Consider the following 16,737-nt stretch of genomic DNA (forward strand, 5'->3'; position numbering starts at 1 on the left):
ATCTGAACTGATAAATAACAGATTGGAGATTAAAATAATAGCAGATTTGTCTAATTTTAAATGAATAATAAAAACTGAGATAAAAATTTTTTACTTAAGCCAGAATTTAAATGTTACTATGGTAAAATAAATATTCAAACCACGTGTGTTACAACTAACACCCCGTTACTTTGTGCATCGCACTCATCGCAAGTTTATTGTTAAATTGTTAAATGCCCTTACATATCTCTGTCACCATTATAAGTGTTTGATCACCACATTTGAGTGATCATTGCAAAAAGTGTTTATGTATATATATTCTGTTTATGTATATACTGTATTCTATATATAGTACCAGAAAAATGTTTGGACACACGAATGGGAAAGTGTCCAAACTTTTGACTGGTACTGTACTATAATATACACAAAGAATATCGGTCGATATATCGGTATCGGCCTTTTTTTACTCCCTAATATCGGTATCGGTCCCAAAAAACCCGTATCGGTCGGGCTCTACTTGAAACAGTAGCTTTCCAAGCTTCAAGTGATTTAAACTGAAAGATAGTCAAGCAAAAAAAAAAAAGTTACATTAAAAGCTACTAACAAAACACAATTACATTTAAGGGGCATTACACTACTGTTAAAATGTTTGGGATGAGTAAGTTTTTAAAAAAATAAATTAATACTACTAATACTACAAGGATGAACTAAACTGTTTGACAGTCAAGACATTTATAATGTTAAGTGTTTTTGAACTATTGATTTTTTCTATTAAATCAAAGAATCCTGAAAAGAACCGTATCACAGTTTTTCACATAAATATTAAACAGCACAAGTGTTTTCAACACTGATAATAAATAAATCAGTATTTTAGCATGATTTTTGAAGAATCATGTGACACTGGCTGTTTACATGGACACTTTTTTGTTTCAGTCAGAATGAAATCATTCTGATTGAGAAATCCGAATGCAGTGTTTACACAAACACTAAATAAAGTGATCGAGTTGGTTATTGGTCAAAAGCTTCAATATCGGATTTGATCTTTTGACATGTACACACTTCACGAATATACAGAGTTTTTCACTGTTTGCACATAATATTCTGCAACCATTGCTTCTTTTTTTGTTTAAAAGAGCAGACTTAACATTTCTCTTTTTTAGGACGTAGTTAGGAGACGACGAGCACATGAAGCTTTGTGCCGTGCTGCTTACATCAAGCAGTAAAAATCGCCCACTGTGGTCAAAACAAGCCATCTGTGCATGAGAGAATGAAGTGAGGACTGATGGAAAGTTGTTCTGCTCCACTTCACTTCCACAAATAACATGAGTTATTTATGACACTTCATTCAACAAAAACAACAGCTCGTTCCATGTGTCATTCATCATTACGTCAATTCTACGTCATTACACATGTGCAGTACTTTCCAGTTTTGGTTTCCTCTCGAAGGAATTAGAAAACTTCTACACCACCCATCCCAATCCGATCGAAATTCCATTCAGTTTGAACTCAATCGGATCGACTAAGGTGTTTACATGAAGGCATTTCAGCCCGATTGAGCCATCAATTTGATTACTAACAGACTATTTGGTTGCACGTAGCCACTGAAGACTGTAAGGGCTGCTAAAAATCCCGCTTTGCAATCACAAAAATAAAATATATTTAAGTAGAAAGCAGTTATTTTAAATTGTAAGATTTCACAATATTAGTAATTTTGATCACAGAGACTTGGTGAGCATAAGAGACTTTTTTTTAAAACAAAACCTTACTGACCCTAAACTTCTGAACAGTAGTGTGTATATTACATCAGTGTTTCGCAACTACAGCCCTTGGGACCCACCTCCCAAATAAGCTTTAGATGCCTCCCTATTCAACAAACTAAGAAGCTGAGGAATCAGGGGTTTTAATTAGTGAGACATCTTAAACATTCTGGTAGGTCGGTTCCCCTCATCTTATATCCTATAACAAATTATAATATATATATAGAGAGAGAGAATGACCTGCTGGTCATTGTGCCCACGGATGCCAGTGTTCAAACACTGAACGGAATGAGCGAGAGAGAGAATATATGAAAATATCTATTTGAGTAAAAGTGTTAGACGAAATTGCTGATTTAAAAAAAAAAGGCATTTATAAAAGATCAGTCATGGGAGTTTGAAAATAAGTAAGAAAATTCTATAGTCACCCCCGTTGGACTGTATTTTTGTCTCTGTTCTACTGGCAATAAATGCAACACAATGACAACCAACAACGTCACTTTGTTTATGCTTTATCACTACATATTGAGAAGTAGTAGCTTGTTAGTGGAAATTTCTCACAAAATCCTCATACGACAATTACTGTAATTGATGCTTAAGGGTGAATTCTCTTGCAACAAGTTATTTAATGAGAACCAGACAGAAGCACAAACCTCTAACTTCCGTTTCCTCTGTTTCTTGATCTGTTTCTCCTTCTGCTTCTTAGAGATTTGCAGTTCATCATTTTCTTTGTCCTTCCTACTTCTCTTCTTGCTCTTCCCTTTCCCCCTCTCTTCCATCTCCATCTCTTTGCTAATCGGTCCTCTCCTTTTGTGCGGTGGGCCGAGGGTCTTGGTCTGCGTCTCAGCCGTGTCCCTGGCGTCGCACAGCAGGCCCATCCCGGAAAGGTCCCCGTATAGCTCTGGAGCCTCACCTCTTACGGCTAGAGCATCCCCGATGACCTCTTCGGGGGCTTCCTGAACACCGTGCTGGTTGAGGTCGGCAGGGAGAAGGACCGTGGGGTCCTGTTTCGTCCTCTTTTGTGAAGACGTGAGGTGCGGATGAGCAGGAGTTTTAGAATAGTTGTGCTCCTGCAGGACGAACAGACCCTCTGGATCCGGGAGTGGTTGGCGTGGGTGCGGAGCGAAGAAGTCTCCCTCTTCTTCCTCCAGCTTGTGCTCCTCTGCCTCATCGGAGGTCTCGGTTTCTTCCGAGTCAATATCTGCCTCCGGGTCCATCTTCAGCGCCACATCGGCCAGCACAGACAGGTCAGGCTTGGGGGCAGAGGCCAGCTGCAGCAGGCTGGACACTCCCAGCTGCTCCCTGAGTTTCAGCCGCTGCTCCAGCTCCTCTTCATCCTCCTCCTCCAGAGTGGGATGCAGGTGAGGGGCGGAAGCCGACTGGCTGAGTGTCCGAGGGCGACCACGTGCACGACCCTTCTGCGTGGTTGGAGTAGGGACAGGGTCCTCGTAGGCCACTTTGACCAAGCAGGCATGGTCCAGTGGAAGGTTCTGGACAGTGAGGCAGATGGGCGCCGGGGGCGTTCTGGGAGAGTCTTTACCACGTTTGGAGGAGTTTTTGGCTGTGGGAGTTTGTGGGGATGGAGGGAGACCTGGACTCTTTTTGGGCTCATCAGGCCGCAGGGAACGCACCGGTGGAGGGACGGTAAGAACGGTGGAAGGGGAAGCAGGGGAGGTCAGGGCGTTACTCTCGCTAGGACGAGAAGCAAACGGAAGGAGCATCGGGGCGGGCTTGGAGGAGGCGGCTGGGGCAGCTGCTGTGGGCGTGCTTACAGGAGAAGAGGAAGTAGGAACATCTGAAGCTTGTGAGACAGGAGTGGGAGATGGAGAGGGAGCAGAAGGTGACAGAATGGAAGGCTTGACATCCCTCTCTTCCATCGAGAAAGAAACAGTCTTGCACCGTTTCTTGAGTGGGGGAAGGAGGAGAAAGGGTGAAGAAGGACGGGGATACGGAGAAGATGGAGGCACAGCTGTAGCCGTTTTCTCTTCTTCTGGTAGTGAAAGAAAGAATAAAGTGAACTAAACTTCACTTTTTGAAAATAAAATTCCAGAATCGTAAAACAATTTACTCTGCCTAATGTTGTTCCAAACCTGTATGACTGACTTTCTTCTGTGGAACACAAAAGCAGATATTCTGAAGAATGACGCCAACCAAACAGTTTTGTTCCATTGACTTCCATTACATGGACAAAAATACAATGGAATTCAACGTGAAACTAAACTGTTTGGTTCAAAATATCTTTTGTGTTCAGCAGAACAAAGAGAATCAAACAGGTTTGTAACGACATGAGGGTGAGTAAGTTAAACAATTTTCATCTTTAGGCAGACCATCCCTTCTTTTTTTGTTTGTTTTTGTAAAAAGTGATATTTAACTGACCTTGTTTGACCTCTACAGCAGTCACTGATGATTGGTCAAGACTTGCTTTGTCCCTGTAAGAAACAGACATAATGCATGTTAATGTATCCGTGAAGACACAACTTTCATCTCAGTATCAGTTCTCAAAGAGGAATGTACCCATCATCCTTTTCTGCATCTATAGCCGCCACACTGTCCATCGTAGACTCATCCATTGTGTCCAATGATTCACTCTCAGCGGCCTGTTCACCATCCTCTTCATCCTCATCGGAGGAAGAGGACGATGCTGAGGATGATGATGAGCTCTCGGAAGAGGAGGAAGAAATGCTTTCGTCATCACTGTCTGCACTAAGGGCTTCATCTGAGAAGCATGAGAAATAGAGAAAAGAGTTAAGGCCCATTCACACCAAATACGATAACTATAAAGATAATGATAAAGATATAGTTCTAAAAATCGTTCTCAATATTAAAGAATAGCAGTCCACACCACAGCTATAACAATAAAGGCACAGAGAAACGATATCGCTAGAATCACTTTCAGAACGATTTTTTTCCAGGTGATGAACGACAAAAACATTGACACCCAATCAGAATCATCAAAATTGACACTATCACGAGCTAGAGAATTTACAGACGATATCATCTGCTGGTGTGGAGGCTAATATCATTATCTTTATAGTTGTCGTTCTTGGTGTGAACGGGGCTTTAGATAGCAAAACACATAGACCCACAAGATATGATTGCATAGACACATAAAAGCCTAAAATAAAGTGCACATAGCAACAAGAGCCCAAATTAATGAGCACAGTAGAAAAGACAAAACAAGACAGCTGCATACCTTCTGACTCATCCACTTTGTCACTGTCTTCATCCTCCTCCTAAACATAAAACAATGAAGAATCACCAGTTGCAATAACATGTTTGAACTCATCTGCTGAAAGTTGTGTGAATTTCCCTACAGCATTTGAAGAAAAAAAGAAATGCTGCCATCTAGCCATTATTCAATGAAACAACAACAACAACTAAGTATAAGATTCTGCAAAAAAAGATTTTTTTTCATATTTTCAAAACCAAATTTTAGAATGGCAACACTCTACATAACTATTGACCACTATTAATAGATTTTTGCCTTCACAGGCATCACACATGGTATCGTGACAAGTTCAATAGAAAAAAAAATATTTTACATCTAATATTGATGACATCATTTTATCTTTTGTCAATTTTTAAATGAACATTTAAATTTGTAGATAAAGACTCACCTAACTGCCATGCATGTTATGTATTTGTGTGTAAAATTTATTAGGGGAAAAAAAGTAGAATCTAAACATTACCAATATGATATTCAATTTATATTATTTATAATATTGATTTATATTATTATTTATATATATATATAAATTGAATATTGTATTGGTGTGTATATATATATATATATATATATTTTTTTTTTTCAGAACAGATCAATTGTACGCAAGTTTAAATTCAAGTTTTAATTCTTGTGCAGGCTATGTGAGGCTTAAGCTGCAATGGATGGGATGATAATGGGATGCTCCCAACCAGCCAATGCCCACTACTACACAGACACACAAAAATGACAGACATAATGGTAAATAAACCAACCTTCTCCGAGGAGGAACCATCTGATGTTTCTTCTCCCTCACTATCCAGGTCATATGGTTTGCGTGCCTTTGCTCTGCTTCTTCTCCTGGCTGCTCTTCTGTCTGCCACACGCCTCTCTTCTGTTCTTCCTGCAGCAGTGTCGGCAGATTTGCCCTGATACGAGTCTGAGAGAGAAAGAGAGTAGAGAGCAATTAGAATTACGGTAATGTCATTAATCCAGCTCTAAACCATAGCATTAGAGACATACCCTCATCTTCCCCATCGGGTGGAGTGGAAGGCCTGGCTCTCTTCAGCTCACCACCCTCCACAAGTTCCTGAGGCTCCTTCCTCTTCACCTGAACAACATATTCCTCATTAGTAACATCATTTTCACGAGATTATTTCAAATCATGGTAATAAAGTGCGCCAGTCTTATCAATACAATTAATTGAAAATATTTATATTTCTGTTATAATTTCTTCAAGAAATTGTTTTTAAATGTTTAATAGGTGGTAAATAACATCAAGCACCTTAAAAGAAGGCAAACGCAAGGCCCCCCGCAGGGAGAAACCCTCCATGCCTCCACTCTTGGCCCAGTCTACCAGAGACATGAGTGGCTCCCGAGGTCGGTTGCTGGTCTTCTCGTCCTTCTTGTCCTCCTCGCGCACCACTGCAACTCCCCGCATGGCTGTCTGGAATGGCTGAGAAAATGACAGCAAGAGGTGGTACAGTTCATGAACACCGAAGGTCATTCACAAAAAACATATGTATCCCTGGACCACAAAAGCAGTCATAAGTAGCACGGTTATATTTGTAGCAATAACCAACAATACATTGCATGGGTTAAAATTACTGATTTTTCTTTTATGCCAAAAATCATTAGGATATTAAGTAAAGATCATGTTCCATGAAGATATTTTGTAAATATATCAAAACTTATTTTTTGATTAGTAATATGCATTGCTAAGAACTTCATTTGGACAACTTTAAAGGTGATTTTCTCAATATTTGGATTTATTTGCACCCTCAGATTCCAGATTTTCAAATAGTTGTATCTCAGCCAAATACGGTCCTATCCTAACAAATCATACACCAATGGAAAGCTTATATATTCAGCTTTCAGATGATGTATATATCTCAATTTCAAAAAATTGACCCTTATGACTGGTTTTGTGGTCCATGGTCACATCTAGAAAACTCTCTGATGTTACCTTGGCTTTCTGTTCCTTGCGGTCCCACCATTCGTCGAAGGTGCCAAAGGCGACGTTCTCCACCATCTTGCGGTTCAAGTCCCTCTGCATGATGTTCTTCATCTCCTCGATCAAAGCTGCCAGTACCTGCTGCACTACGGCCTCGTAGGGGTTGTGGCCCATTATGGTCATCTGGTCACCCGCTGCTCCGTACAGCTCTCCATCTATGCCAGGCACTGTGCCGAAGCCAGGTGGAGGATAGTGGGAAGGAAACTGCTGGGGCAGCAGGTGAGGAGGCCAGGGGCTGTGGGGAGGTGGGATGGTGTGATGCTGAGGAAGCTGTGCGGCATGAGGGTCCGGGAAGGCATATGGTAAGTGAGGAGGGATGTAGCGGTGGTCCTGGTCATAGTGAGTGGCAACATTCCCATCTTGGTCCATGTATGGGTGGTGTGGGTGGTGCGGTGGAGGGGGTATCGAATGGAGGTGAATGATGGCGTTGTCATCTTCATCGGATATTTCCATATCCTCCCCAGAAGAGTGAGGAGAAGGCTGGAGAGGAGAGAGTGTGAAGATTACAGGTTAAACATACTGGGGGGTAGGGGGGATTTTCAAGATAGAAACAAATATAGTGGTGCATCGAAACTGAGAGATAATACTCTCACAAGCCTACCAGAGCATGAAAAAGAGCAAAAGCATGTGTTTCACTTCTGATAACTTACTGGATCATTTACATCATGTCAGAATTACCCAAGTTTATAAAAATAAAATATGACTTCAACTGTGATAGTTCACCAAAAATAAAAAATCCTGCATCATTTAATCACCCTCATGCATTCCAAAACCATAAGAAAATGGTTTGTCTTTGGAACGCAAATGAAGATATTTTTAAATATCAACCTTAAGCAAGTTAATTGGATTTAATTGAAAGTAACTTAATTTGTTTCAAAGATAAATGAAAGTCTTATGGGCTTGGAACCATATGAAAGTTAGAAAATGACTTGAGTCAAGATATATATATATATCATTAATGATACACATCATATTTTGGGTGAACTAACCCTTTAAAGGTAGTTATGAAGCTACTTCTGCACAGAATAATGTTTTATATCAAAAATGAACATTTTTATTACCAATAATGGGTCGCAGTCTGTTCTGATAGGGTCATGAATGGCAGGAAAAACAAAGCTAATGCAAATAAACAACTAACCATACAATAATAGTGCATAGTTTTAACTAGTGTTGTCAAAAGACCCGGTATTTCGGTACCAAGTCGGTACTAAAAAAATGAAAACGTTACGGTTCCAGGTTTTCTTAAGTCCCGGCGGTACCGAGTACCCGGTCAACCCGGTTCTTGATGCGCTATCCCAAAAGCTAGCCTCTTCCAGTGTTGCCAAGTCTCGCGGGTTAAAAAACGGCCCCATTAACGTGATATTTAGCTCCTGGAATGCGAATTTTACCAGAGGAACCCCGCCAAAACGCGTATTTTATCCTCGGAGCGCTATTTTTAACGGGAGACCCCCTCGAAACGCGATTGGGCGGGTTTTGTTGTGAAAACCTGGCAACCTCTTTATAAAAGCAGTGGCGACCTCAAGAGGAGGAAACGCATCAAACTAACAATTTGGTACCGTGACAACACTAGTTATAACAGCAAAATAAATAGGCACATCCGCTTTAAAAAAGGATGAGAGGCAATGCCTCCCGTACAGTTTGTTGCGGAGCATTGCCACAGAAATTAATAATGAGTCTCAGGACGTGAACATCTCAGAGCATTTTGTAATTTAGCATTAATATATTCACTTTAATTTTCAATGCAGAAGTCAGGTTTTTTTTGTGAATGGACGAGACTTCTGATTAATTAGATTCTATTTGCTGGTTGAGTCTTGAGGTTTCGAATACTGTTTCTGGTGTTATTACGGTTTCCAAGCATAACAGTCATTAATGAGTACATTTCATCAACATCAAGCATTTAAGTTTAGCTTTTAAAATGTCTGGTGTACACTACAGTCTCCAGGTTAACCATGTCCCAGGCACCAACATTTGAACAATTGATAAATGACAAATCACTCTTGTATTCAGAATGGAGATAAAGGTTTGAATTGTTGTTGTTGTTTTTAGGTAGTACCACAGCAAAACGTGATTAAATACATGCACTTTTGGGATCCGATAGTGTCTGGACCTGGAAATGGTGGCCCATGACACCAGAATCAACAAGCAAATTACAAATGATAGCACCTAGTCTTATTTTAAAAATAAGGTGAATAATAACATGTAACAAGTAGGTCTCACCTGTGCCTCTCCATTGTAGGTGGGTGGGGTGTGTGGAGCCCCGTGTGAGTCAGAGGTTGTGTGCTCCTCTTGAGGTGGCGGCATTTGGCCCTGAAGAGACTCTGACACCAAACTGTGCATAGTGGGAGTGGAAGAGGCCACCTCTGGAGGTGTTTTCCTGCCTTCACTGACTCCACCACCTTGCCTTTTGCCCCTGCTGTGGCGTCCATCTTTCTCTCCTCTCCTCCTCTGCTGGCCTCCCTCCATCTCTCCTTGTCTCTTATGACTAGGCCTTTCACCGTTCTCCTCTCTGAGTTTCTTTCCCCCATCATCTGCATTCTCGCCTGTTTTACCCCTCTCTCGGTCCTCCTTCTCATCGTCCTCATCATCTGAGGCAAGGAAAGAAAACTTGGCTTTTTGTTCCTTCAGCAACATCTCAATACGTGAGTCCAAGCTGCTGCTGTGGTGCATGAACGGCAGGCTCTCATTGGTGGAGTCAGGCTCCGGGGAGGAGTCACGCTGTGGAGGAGGCGGAGAGAGGGATGCTGTCAAAGAGGGGAGGTGGTGAGGCAGGGAGGTGGAGGATGGAGAGGTGGAGGATGACGGGATTGAGGCGTGAGGAGGCGAAGAGGTCGGAGGTGTCTGAGGTGGATGGGGCGGGGTGCTGGGATAGCGTTTGGGTTTGGTCCACTGTTCTTCTGGGATGGGACTGTCCTGACCAAAATCAAGAGAGCCGAGTGTTTCAGCCACAGCGGCTGCGATGACGGAGGCTGGCGGGAGGGGAGGAGGTGGAGGCGCCAGGGGCGTGAGGTGAGAATGAGCACGGTAGTCATTGTCCATACTTCCTCCCATCCCAAAACCCCTCTCGCCTGCACCCTGCTGAGGACGGAAAGCCGGCGAGGGCTCTAGCCGGGAGGAAGAAGGTGTGTCGTAGGGGGACAGGTCTTTAGGTCCTCCATAAGAGGAGGTGGCAGAGGGAGGGGAGAGGCTATTGGACGAGTTGTGGCTGGAGTCCGAGTGGCCTCCATAACGTGGATCGGAGATGTTATAGTCTCCTTCTCTGTCTCGCTCCCATTCCCGGTCTCTGCTGCCTCTCCGCCGGCTCGATCCACCTCCGCCGCTGCTGTGGTGGTTGTGGGAGTGATGGTGGTTCCGATGCCTTCCATGATCTCCCGAGCGGGGGCCTCAGCTGTCGCGCCGGTAGCCCCTGCCGTCCCTGTCCTCCCGCCGATCTGCATGATGCGAGTGATGTGAATGGTAAGATTTGGATGTGGACGAGGAGTTTGTTTCCTGTTGGTAGTGGTAAGAGGAACGTCGGGAGCTTATCCCGCCTCCATAGCGCCCTCCTGAGTCTTTCTCCCGATCCCTATCCCTGTGTCCCCTTTCTCTATCTCGGTCTCTATCTCTGTCGGACAGCGGTGGCGGCTCAAACTGAGGCCCTGGAGGTGGCATGGGTGGATGCAGCGGCATGTGCATTCCTGAACCGCCAACACTGGGATACGGATAGGGAGGTTCATTAGGTCTGAAGGGCGCTGAAGGAGGATATCCCGGCCGACCCCTGTGGAACACGGAGGGTTCTTGCGGAGGTGGAGCATGTAAGTCGTCATGAAAGCGAGGGGGTTTAAATCCTGATGATGAGGAGACTGCTGAAGAGGAGCAGGAGGAAGATGGAAGCATATCCTGCTGGGGATAACTTTGAGTGCTGCTGTAGCCACTGTGCCTGAAAGAAAAGGATATTTTCTCAAATCTCTAAAGAAACTTAACCAAGCAACTTCTATTCAAGGTTTAATGTTATTCTGGAAACCAACCTGCCCACAGAGAATCCCGAGTCTTGGGAGAAAGGGGTTCCAGAGCGAGGGGTGTGAGGGGTGCCGCCGCCCTGTGAAGAAGCAGAAGAACCCGGCGTATAAGCTCCTCCCAGAGAGGATGGAGGGGTGTCTAGGCGCTGGTCTCCAAATCCAGTGTCCACAGAACAGGGGGTGGTGCTGCCAGAGTTTAGAGGCGCAGCAGGAGCTGCCATCTGATCTGTGGAGAGCCTCCGCCGGATATCAGATGACTAACAAAAGAAGACAACAAATATCAGTGAATCATTTACAACGGATAAAAAATAATTCGTTTTCAGTTTTTTAAATTATTGGTTGATACTACATATATGTAGTTTCCACATTTCTTCGCCATCATTTAACAATCACTTAAACTCTATCAGTGTAAAATTGTATGAATCTTTAAACACTAATAACGTAATCTAAAAATTCATATTTCTCATTCAGTAGTGTTTTGCTCATCTACATTACCATACAAAGATTTCTCTTTCAAAAAACTTACGCTTTTGAAATTTCTATTCAAAGAAAAAAAAAATGTATCGGGGTTTACACAAATATTGAGCACAAATTATATTCAAACGTACTGTTTTATATAATAAAATAGGAAACACTTATTTTCAATTGTAATAATATTTCACATTACTCTTTTACTGTATTTCTGATCAAATAAATACACTTAGTGTGAATGAGACTTCTTTAAAAAAAAAAAATCTTACCGAGTCCGATGACAGATGATAGTTGGTAGTGTATTTATTTTTTTTTTTTGAAGTATAGCCTTAATATTAAAAATGTATGAGCTATTGGCCATGAAAATAATTATCTTTATCAGCGTCATCCTTCCTTTTAATACCGCTGCATTTCTAATAAAAATATGGTAAATACTGTGCTAAACAGGACCCACAGAAAATGAAAATGTAAGTCCCTTAACTGTGCCTGGACAACTTAAACTGAATATTTAGAAACATAGCAATTAAAATCTCTTTGTCTCAAATCAAGACAAAAAAAATCTTACAGCATGACCAATAAAATCCCCTATTATTGTTTTATTTCAAGGGTGTGGCTACATAATTGATCACTTGAGGGAAACATTATTTAAAGCAATCCAAAACTCCTTCAGATAAGTGAGGGAAACACATTGGGAAACAAAATATCATAATGCTGGTACACAAGGTAAAAAAAGGCCAATTAATATTGAGTTAAAAGCTGAAAAAGTCTCAATGCCAGCAGCCACCTTCTACAGACACAACAGTTTCGTCTGCATTTGGAAAATCTAAATGCACTGAGAGGCCTGATGGCTATTTGTCTTTCAGACATTTTGTGGTCCACTTGTGGTCAAGATAATAATACGGACCAGGGTATTTGAGAGTGACTGTAATGTGTAGAATAAACTACAAGACAACTCAATCCAAGGAAGGCCATTGCTCTTCAAGGACGCCAAGAAACTTTGGCTGGTAACCGCACACACTTATAGGAAAGCAAAGCGTTCTTTCCAGTGTGGCTGAGCTAAGGTTTGTTTGTGTACTCACCGTATCTGGCTGAGTCGGGGCTGGGTGTTGAAATTTCTCAGTGAGGGCTTTGCCTCCAGTCGGCACTGTCTGAGGGGTGTATGAGCCACTCACTATTAAGTCATAGTACTTCATCCTCTGTTGGCCTAGAAAACACACACAATATAAATTCAACTACAATGTGGTGCATTTATTTCCATCATGCAATGCTGCACATTCCCACTTTTCATTATCACTATGCTCCATATTTTCAAGAAATTAAGAGATGGAAGGATATAAACAAGCATTGTTCTAAAATGAATTTTGACACTTCGTTGCAAGCAGGGATGCAAACATATTACGATTTTTGCAAAACAACAGAAGGCGAGAATCCTGCACTGGTCTCTTCATGTAGCCACTGGTGCGCTTTGGATAATTGGAGGTAAATATGAAATTGGAGAGATGAAATACTCCAAGGCACTCGTATAATAAAGATAAAAAGCCTTTAATTAACTGGGCTAAGTCATTAAAACTGTTGTAGAACTACGTGTTTCAGCTACACAGCCTTCTTCAGGATATTACAATTTTATTCTGTATTATCTAAATAAATGTATAATAAATACCTACAAATTAAAATCAAACATTTTAAATGCTACAAATTAATAATGTAAAGTATGAAAAATGTATACTCCTTTAGAGATTTTCTAAAGATTACATTTAATAATGTTATTAAATTATTGGTGGTTTTAAAGATTAATTTTGAATGAGAGTTAGATGAAGGCAAAAGTTATTTAAAATTACAACAGGGGGAAAGACGAGCAATCAGGATTAAATATCTAATCATATTTTTTAAAGACGTCTCTTAGGATCACCAAGGCAGCATTTATTTGATTAATAATATAGCTAATACTGTGAGACATATTTACAATTTATTTCTGTGATTGCCAAGCGGAATTTTCAGCAGCCATTATGCCAGTCTTCAGAGTAACATAATCTTTCATTGTAATATGCTGCTTTGGTGCTCAAGAAACATTTTAAATGATCAGCAACATTGAAAACAGCTGTGCTGCATTATATTTCTGTGGAAACCATGATATAATTTTTTTAGGATTATTTGATTAATTGAAGGTTCAAAAGAACAATTTATTTGCAATAAAAATCTCGTAACATTACAAATGTCTTTGTCCCTTGCTGAATAAAAGCATTTTTTTCCAAAACAAAACAAAACAAATCTTTGACCCCGAACTTTTGAACAGCAGCGTATGTAGAAAGCATATACCTCAAAATATTAATGATCAAAAACAATCAAGAGAGAAACACACCTTTGATATCTAGCTGGACATGGACAATGTTTCCCATGACAGAAGTATTGTGCAGGTGTTTGACAGTGTCTTTGGCCCCTCTAGTGCTGGTGAAGAGGACGCGGGCCAAGCCCAAGTGCTTCCGAGTTTTGGGATGAAACAGAATCTCCATTTCCTCAACCTCACCAAACTTGGCGCACATCTCTGCCAGGAACGGCTCTTTGATGTTATCATTCAACCTCGCAAATGTCACTTCCTTAAGTGGTATAGGACCTAAATAATACTCGTCCAACTATGAAGAACAAGCAGAAAATGAAGAAAAGGTTTAGCATGTACAATACAAAAACAGACAAACACAAAGAGCTCACCAGAAAATCAGCATAATAAATTGAAATGATAATAAAAGAGAGGCATACCTTAAATTTGGGCACTGGCAGCGACAGCTCTGTGTGTCTAGACCAGATTCTGCGGGGTCTTGGATCACGCAAGTCCCCCACAGGCGGGAATCCTGAATCCTAAAAACAAGCAGAACACACAGACTTTACATAAGTATGCACTTATGTGTTTAAGTATGCTCCGTTTGGCAGTCATCATGTATTAAGTATGTCCATACCTGTACATTAAAGTGAATCCCATCATATCTGTAGATTTTCTGAGTAACCCGTCGGAGAGCAGGGTCTTGTACTAGCTTATAGCTCTTCCACTGTAGACTGAGAGTTCGCTGAGTGTCCGCCCCACTGTCCGGATCCATGCTATCACTGCAGAGAAAGTAGTAGTAGTAGTAGTAGTATATATTTACTTAATGCCATGTCAGCATCAAAGGCTATTTTCATGGCAAAAAACATTTAAAAAATACAAGTATAACAAATACAATAAAAACCAGCAAACAAACAAACAAACACAAGTTATATCACACAGGATTTTTTTATATTAACGTGATAAAAATTCTAAAACTTTTCCTGGCAAAATTTTACTAATCTCTTTAAGTGAGTTCACTTCATAAAAGAGTTTTCACTGCAGAGAAAGAGACCAGAATGAGATGTTGTGCAGATGCTCACAGCACTCAACAACTCTTGTTGAAGTCGCAGTAAGAAAAGCTTTTCACTTATAGCTCATTCATTTCACCAAGCAACCAATCTGACAGTGTCCACATGCAAAAGAGCAGCAAACACTTGTAATCTTGAAAACCTCACACTGTAATCATCAAAACAATAACAGCAAACAATGTGACATATACAACTCCACAAAGTTTTCACTTTGTATATAAAAACACACACAAAGAGGTCTGTATTTAGGAAGCTGTAATTTGTTGTCACCTCTTTATTAAGACACCGACTAATATTTTGTAGTCAATCTGTCAAGTTGATTTTACGTCCCTTATATTTGAGTTAGACAAATATGCTATATTCAACTTAAAGTCACATTTATCACGCAATACAGCGTGGGAAATAAAAGCACGGCTCCCCGTTGTGTTTTACGGAGTAATAAACGTAAAGCACTGCAGTTTTTGTATAACAAATGCTATCTGACACATCAACAACAACAAGCTAACATAATAAACACTGAAGCTGCTAGCTGCTCCCAGCGCGAGCTAGCTGAAGTTCAACTTCAAGATGTGACAGTAGAGTACAGGGCAAATGCCAATTACTTCTAGCAAACGAAATCAAACCAATTCCCAAAACTAAAAAGTAATATTGCTACACGGTGTGCCAAAAGACTCACACAACGGAGCGCGCGTCTTGAGGAGGATTGCCCGCTTCGGCAGCCGCTAGCTCGCTACAGATAGGCCTGCATCGGCGCAGAAAAACACACAATCCTTAGATAAAATCTAGCTCCGTTTTGAAGTACGCGCCCTAAAGCTGGTCTAAAACGGCGTCGCTTGTATTCCGGTGCTATATCGATGCGGCATACGTCTTTAAATTCCGCCAGAAAATGAAATGTATTAAAAAGAATAACATAATACAGTAAGCGGCCATCGCGTAACTAACCTGAGAGCCTCGCCTGCTCGCCATCGGTCACTAGAAATACTAACCGTTGCATTGGCACTCGCACTTTCCACACAATTCCCGGCTATGTGCCTCTGCTATGCAATATTTGACCAATAACGTTAAAATAGATTGTGGGTATTTGTTCTCATGAAAATTAAAATTGAAATATACATTCACATTAAACTATTTTCTTGCCTTTACTTTTCTCAGAACAGCACAAAATATGTTTGACCGATGTAAGCGTGACTTCTTTATGGCGAATCTGCATTTTCGTTTCATTTTTACATCATCGAAGTGCGAACTTGATATAGCTGCGTGTACTTAAAAGGTTCTTTTCTATTCGTAAATATAGCAAGACCTTTGTTAAGATGCATACCAATTGCACGACAAATTTATAATAATATTTACTTTATTAAACGGTAAAAACGACAAATTTAGAAGAAGGGTGCACATAGATTATGAGTTATCCGCAGAAACAATTTCCTCACAACTACTACAACCGATAAGTTGGGAGTAAAACGAGCTGCAAAAGAAACTTTAATAATAAAAAATAATCGTTTTTCTCGTATTTCTAAATAACTCGTATAATCGCAATATAATAATTTACTCAAAGAAACAATGCAAAGGAATATAAAAGTATGATATATAAAGTTGCCCTGCAGCATTTTTGCCCCTGTAGACTCCTGGGAAGCATTATGAGAACATTATGATAAATTATGAGATTCATCATTGTCCAACATATTGTAACGATATTGGTGCATGCGTGTTTCAGATACGGAGAGAACATACTATAGCCTATACATAGCACACAAGTTCGAGAATATCCGAGCTTTCAGGTTATATTTTTAGTCATTATTATTCAATTTCATTTCATTTTACACAGAGAACATACTATACATAGCACACAAGTTCGAGAATATCCGAGCTTTCAGGTTATATTTTTAGTCATTAGTCATTATTATCATTTCATTTTACATATATATATATATATATATA

At 40.7% G+C, this 16,737-nt stretch overlaps 1 protein-coding gene across 1 annotated transcript in view; it reads right to left on the bottom strand.

Annotated features, from left to right (window-relative positions):
• Positions 1–15,776, bottom strand: part of LOC107658500 (histone-lysine N-methyltransferase SETD1A-like) — a 25,560-nt gene extending 9,784 nt beyond the window's left edge. Inside the window, 15 exon segments of the mRNA XM_016447081.1 lie at positions 2,387–3,723; positions 4,110–4,162; positions 4,248–4,449; positions 4,927–4,966; positions 5,712–5,875; positions 5,959–6,046; positions 6,221–6,391; positions 6,902–7,429; positions 9,167–10,865; positions 10,954–11,201; positions 12,495–12,619; positions 13,775–14,045; positions 14,170–14,268; positions 14,367–14,511; positions 15,742–15,776. Of these exon segments, the coding sequence (XP_016302567.1) occupies positions 2,387–3,723; positions 4,110–4,162; positions 4,248–4,449; positions 4,927–4,966; positions 5,712–5,875; positions 5,959–6,046; positions 6,221–6,391; positions 6,902–7,429; positions 9,167–10,865; positions 10,954–11,201; positions 12,495–12,619; positions 13,775–14,045; positions 14,170–14,268; positions 14,367–14,504 (5,163 nt within the window). The 5' untranslated portion in view covers positions 14,505–14,511; positions 15,742–15,776.
• Between the last annotated feature and the right edge of the window lie 961 nt (positions 15,777–16,737).

The sequence above is a fragment of the Sinocyclocheilus anshuiensis genome, unplaced genomic scaffold, assembly GCF_001515605.1.
Source record: "Sinocyclocheilus anshuiensis isolate Anshui unplaced genomic scaffold, SAMN03320099.WGS_v1.1 scaffold371, whole genome shotgun sequence".
Lineage (NCBI taxonomy): Eukaryota > Metazoa > Chordata > Actinopteri > Cypriniformes > Cyprinidae > Sinocyclocheilus > Sinocyclocheilus anshuiensis.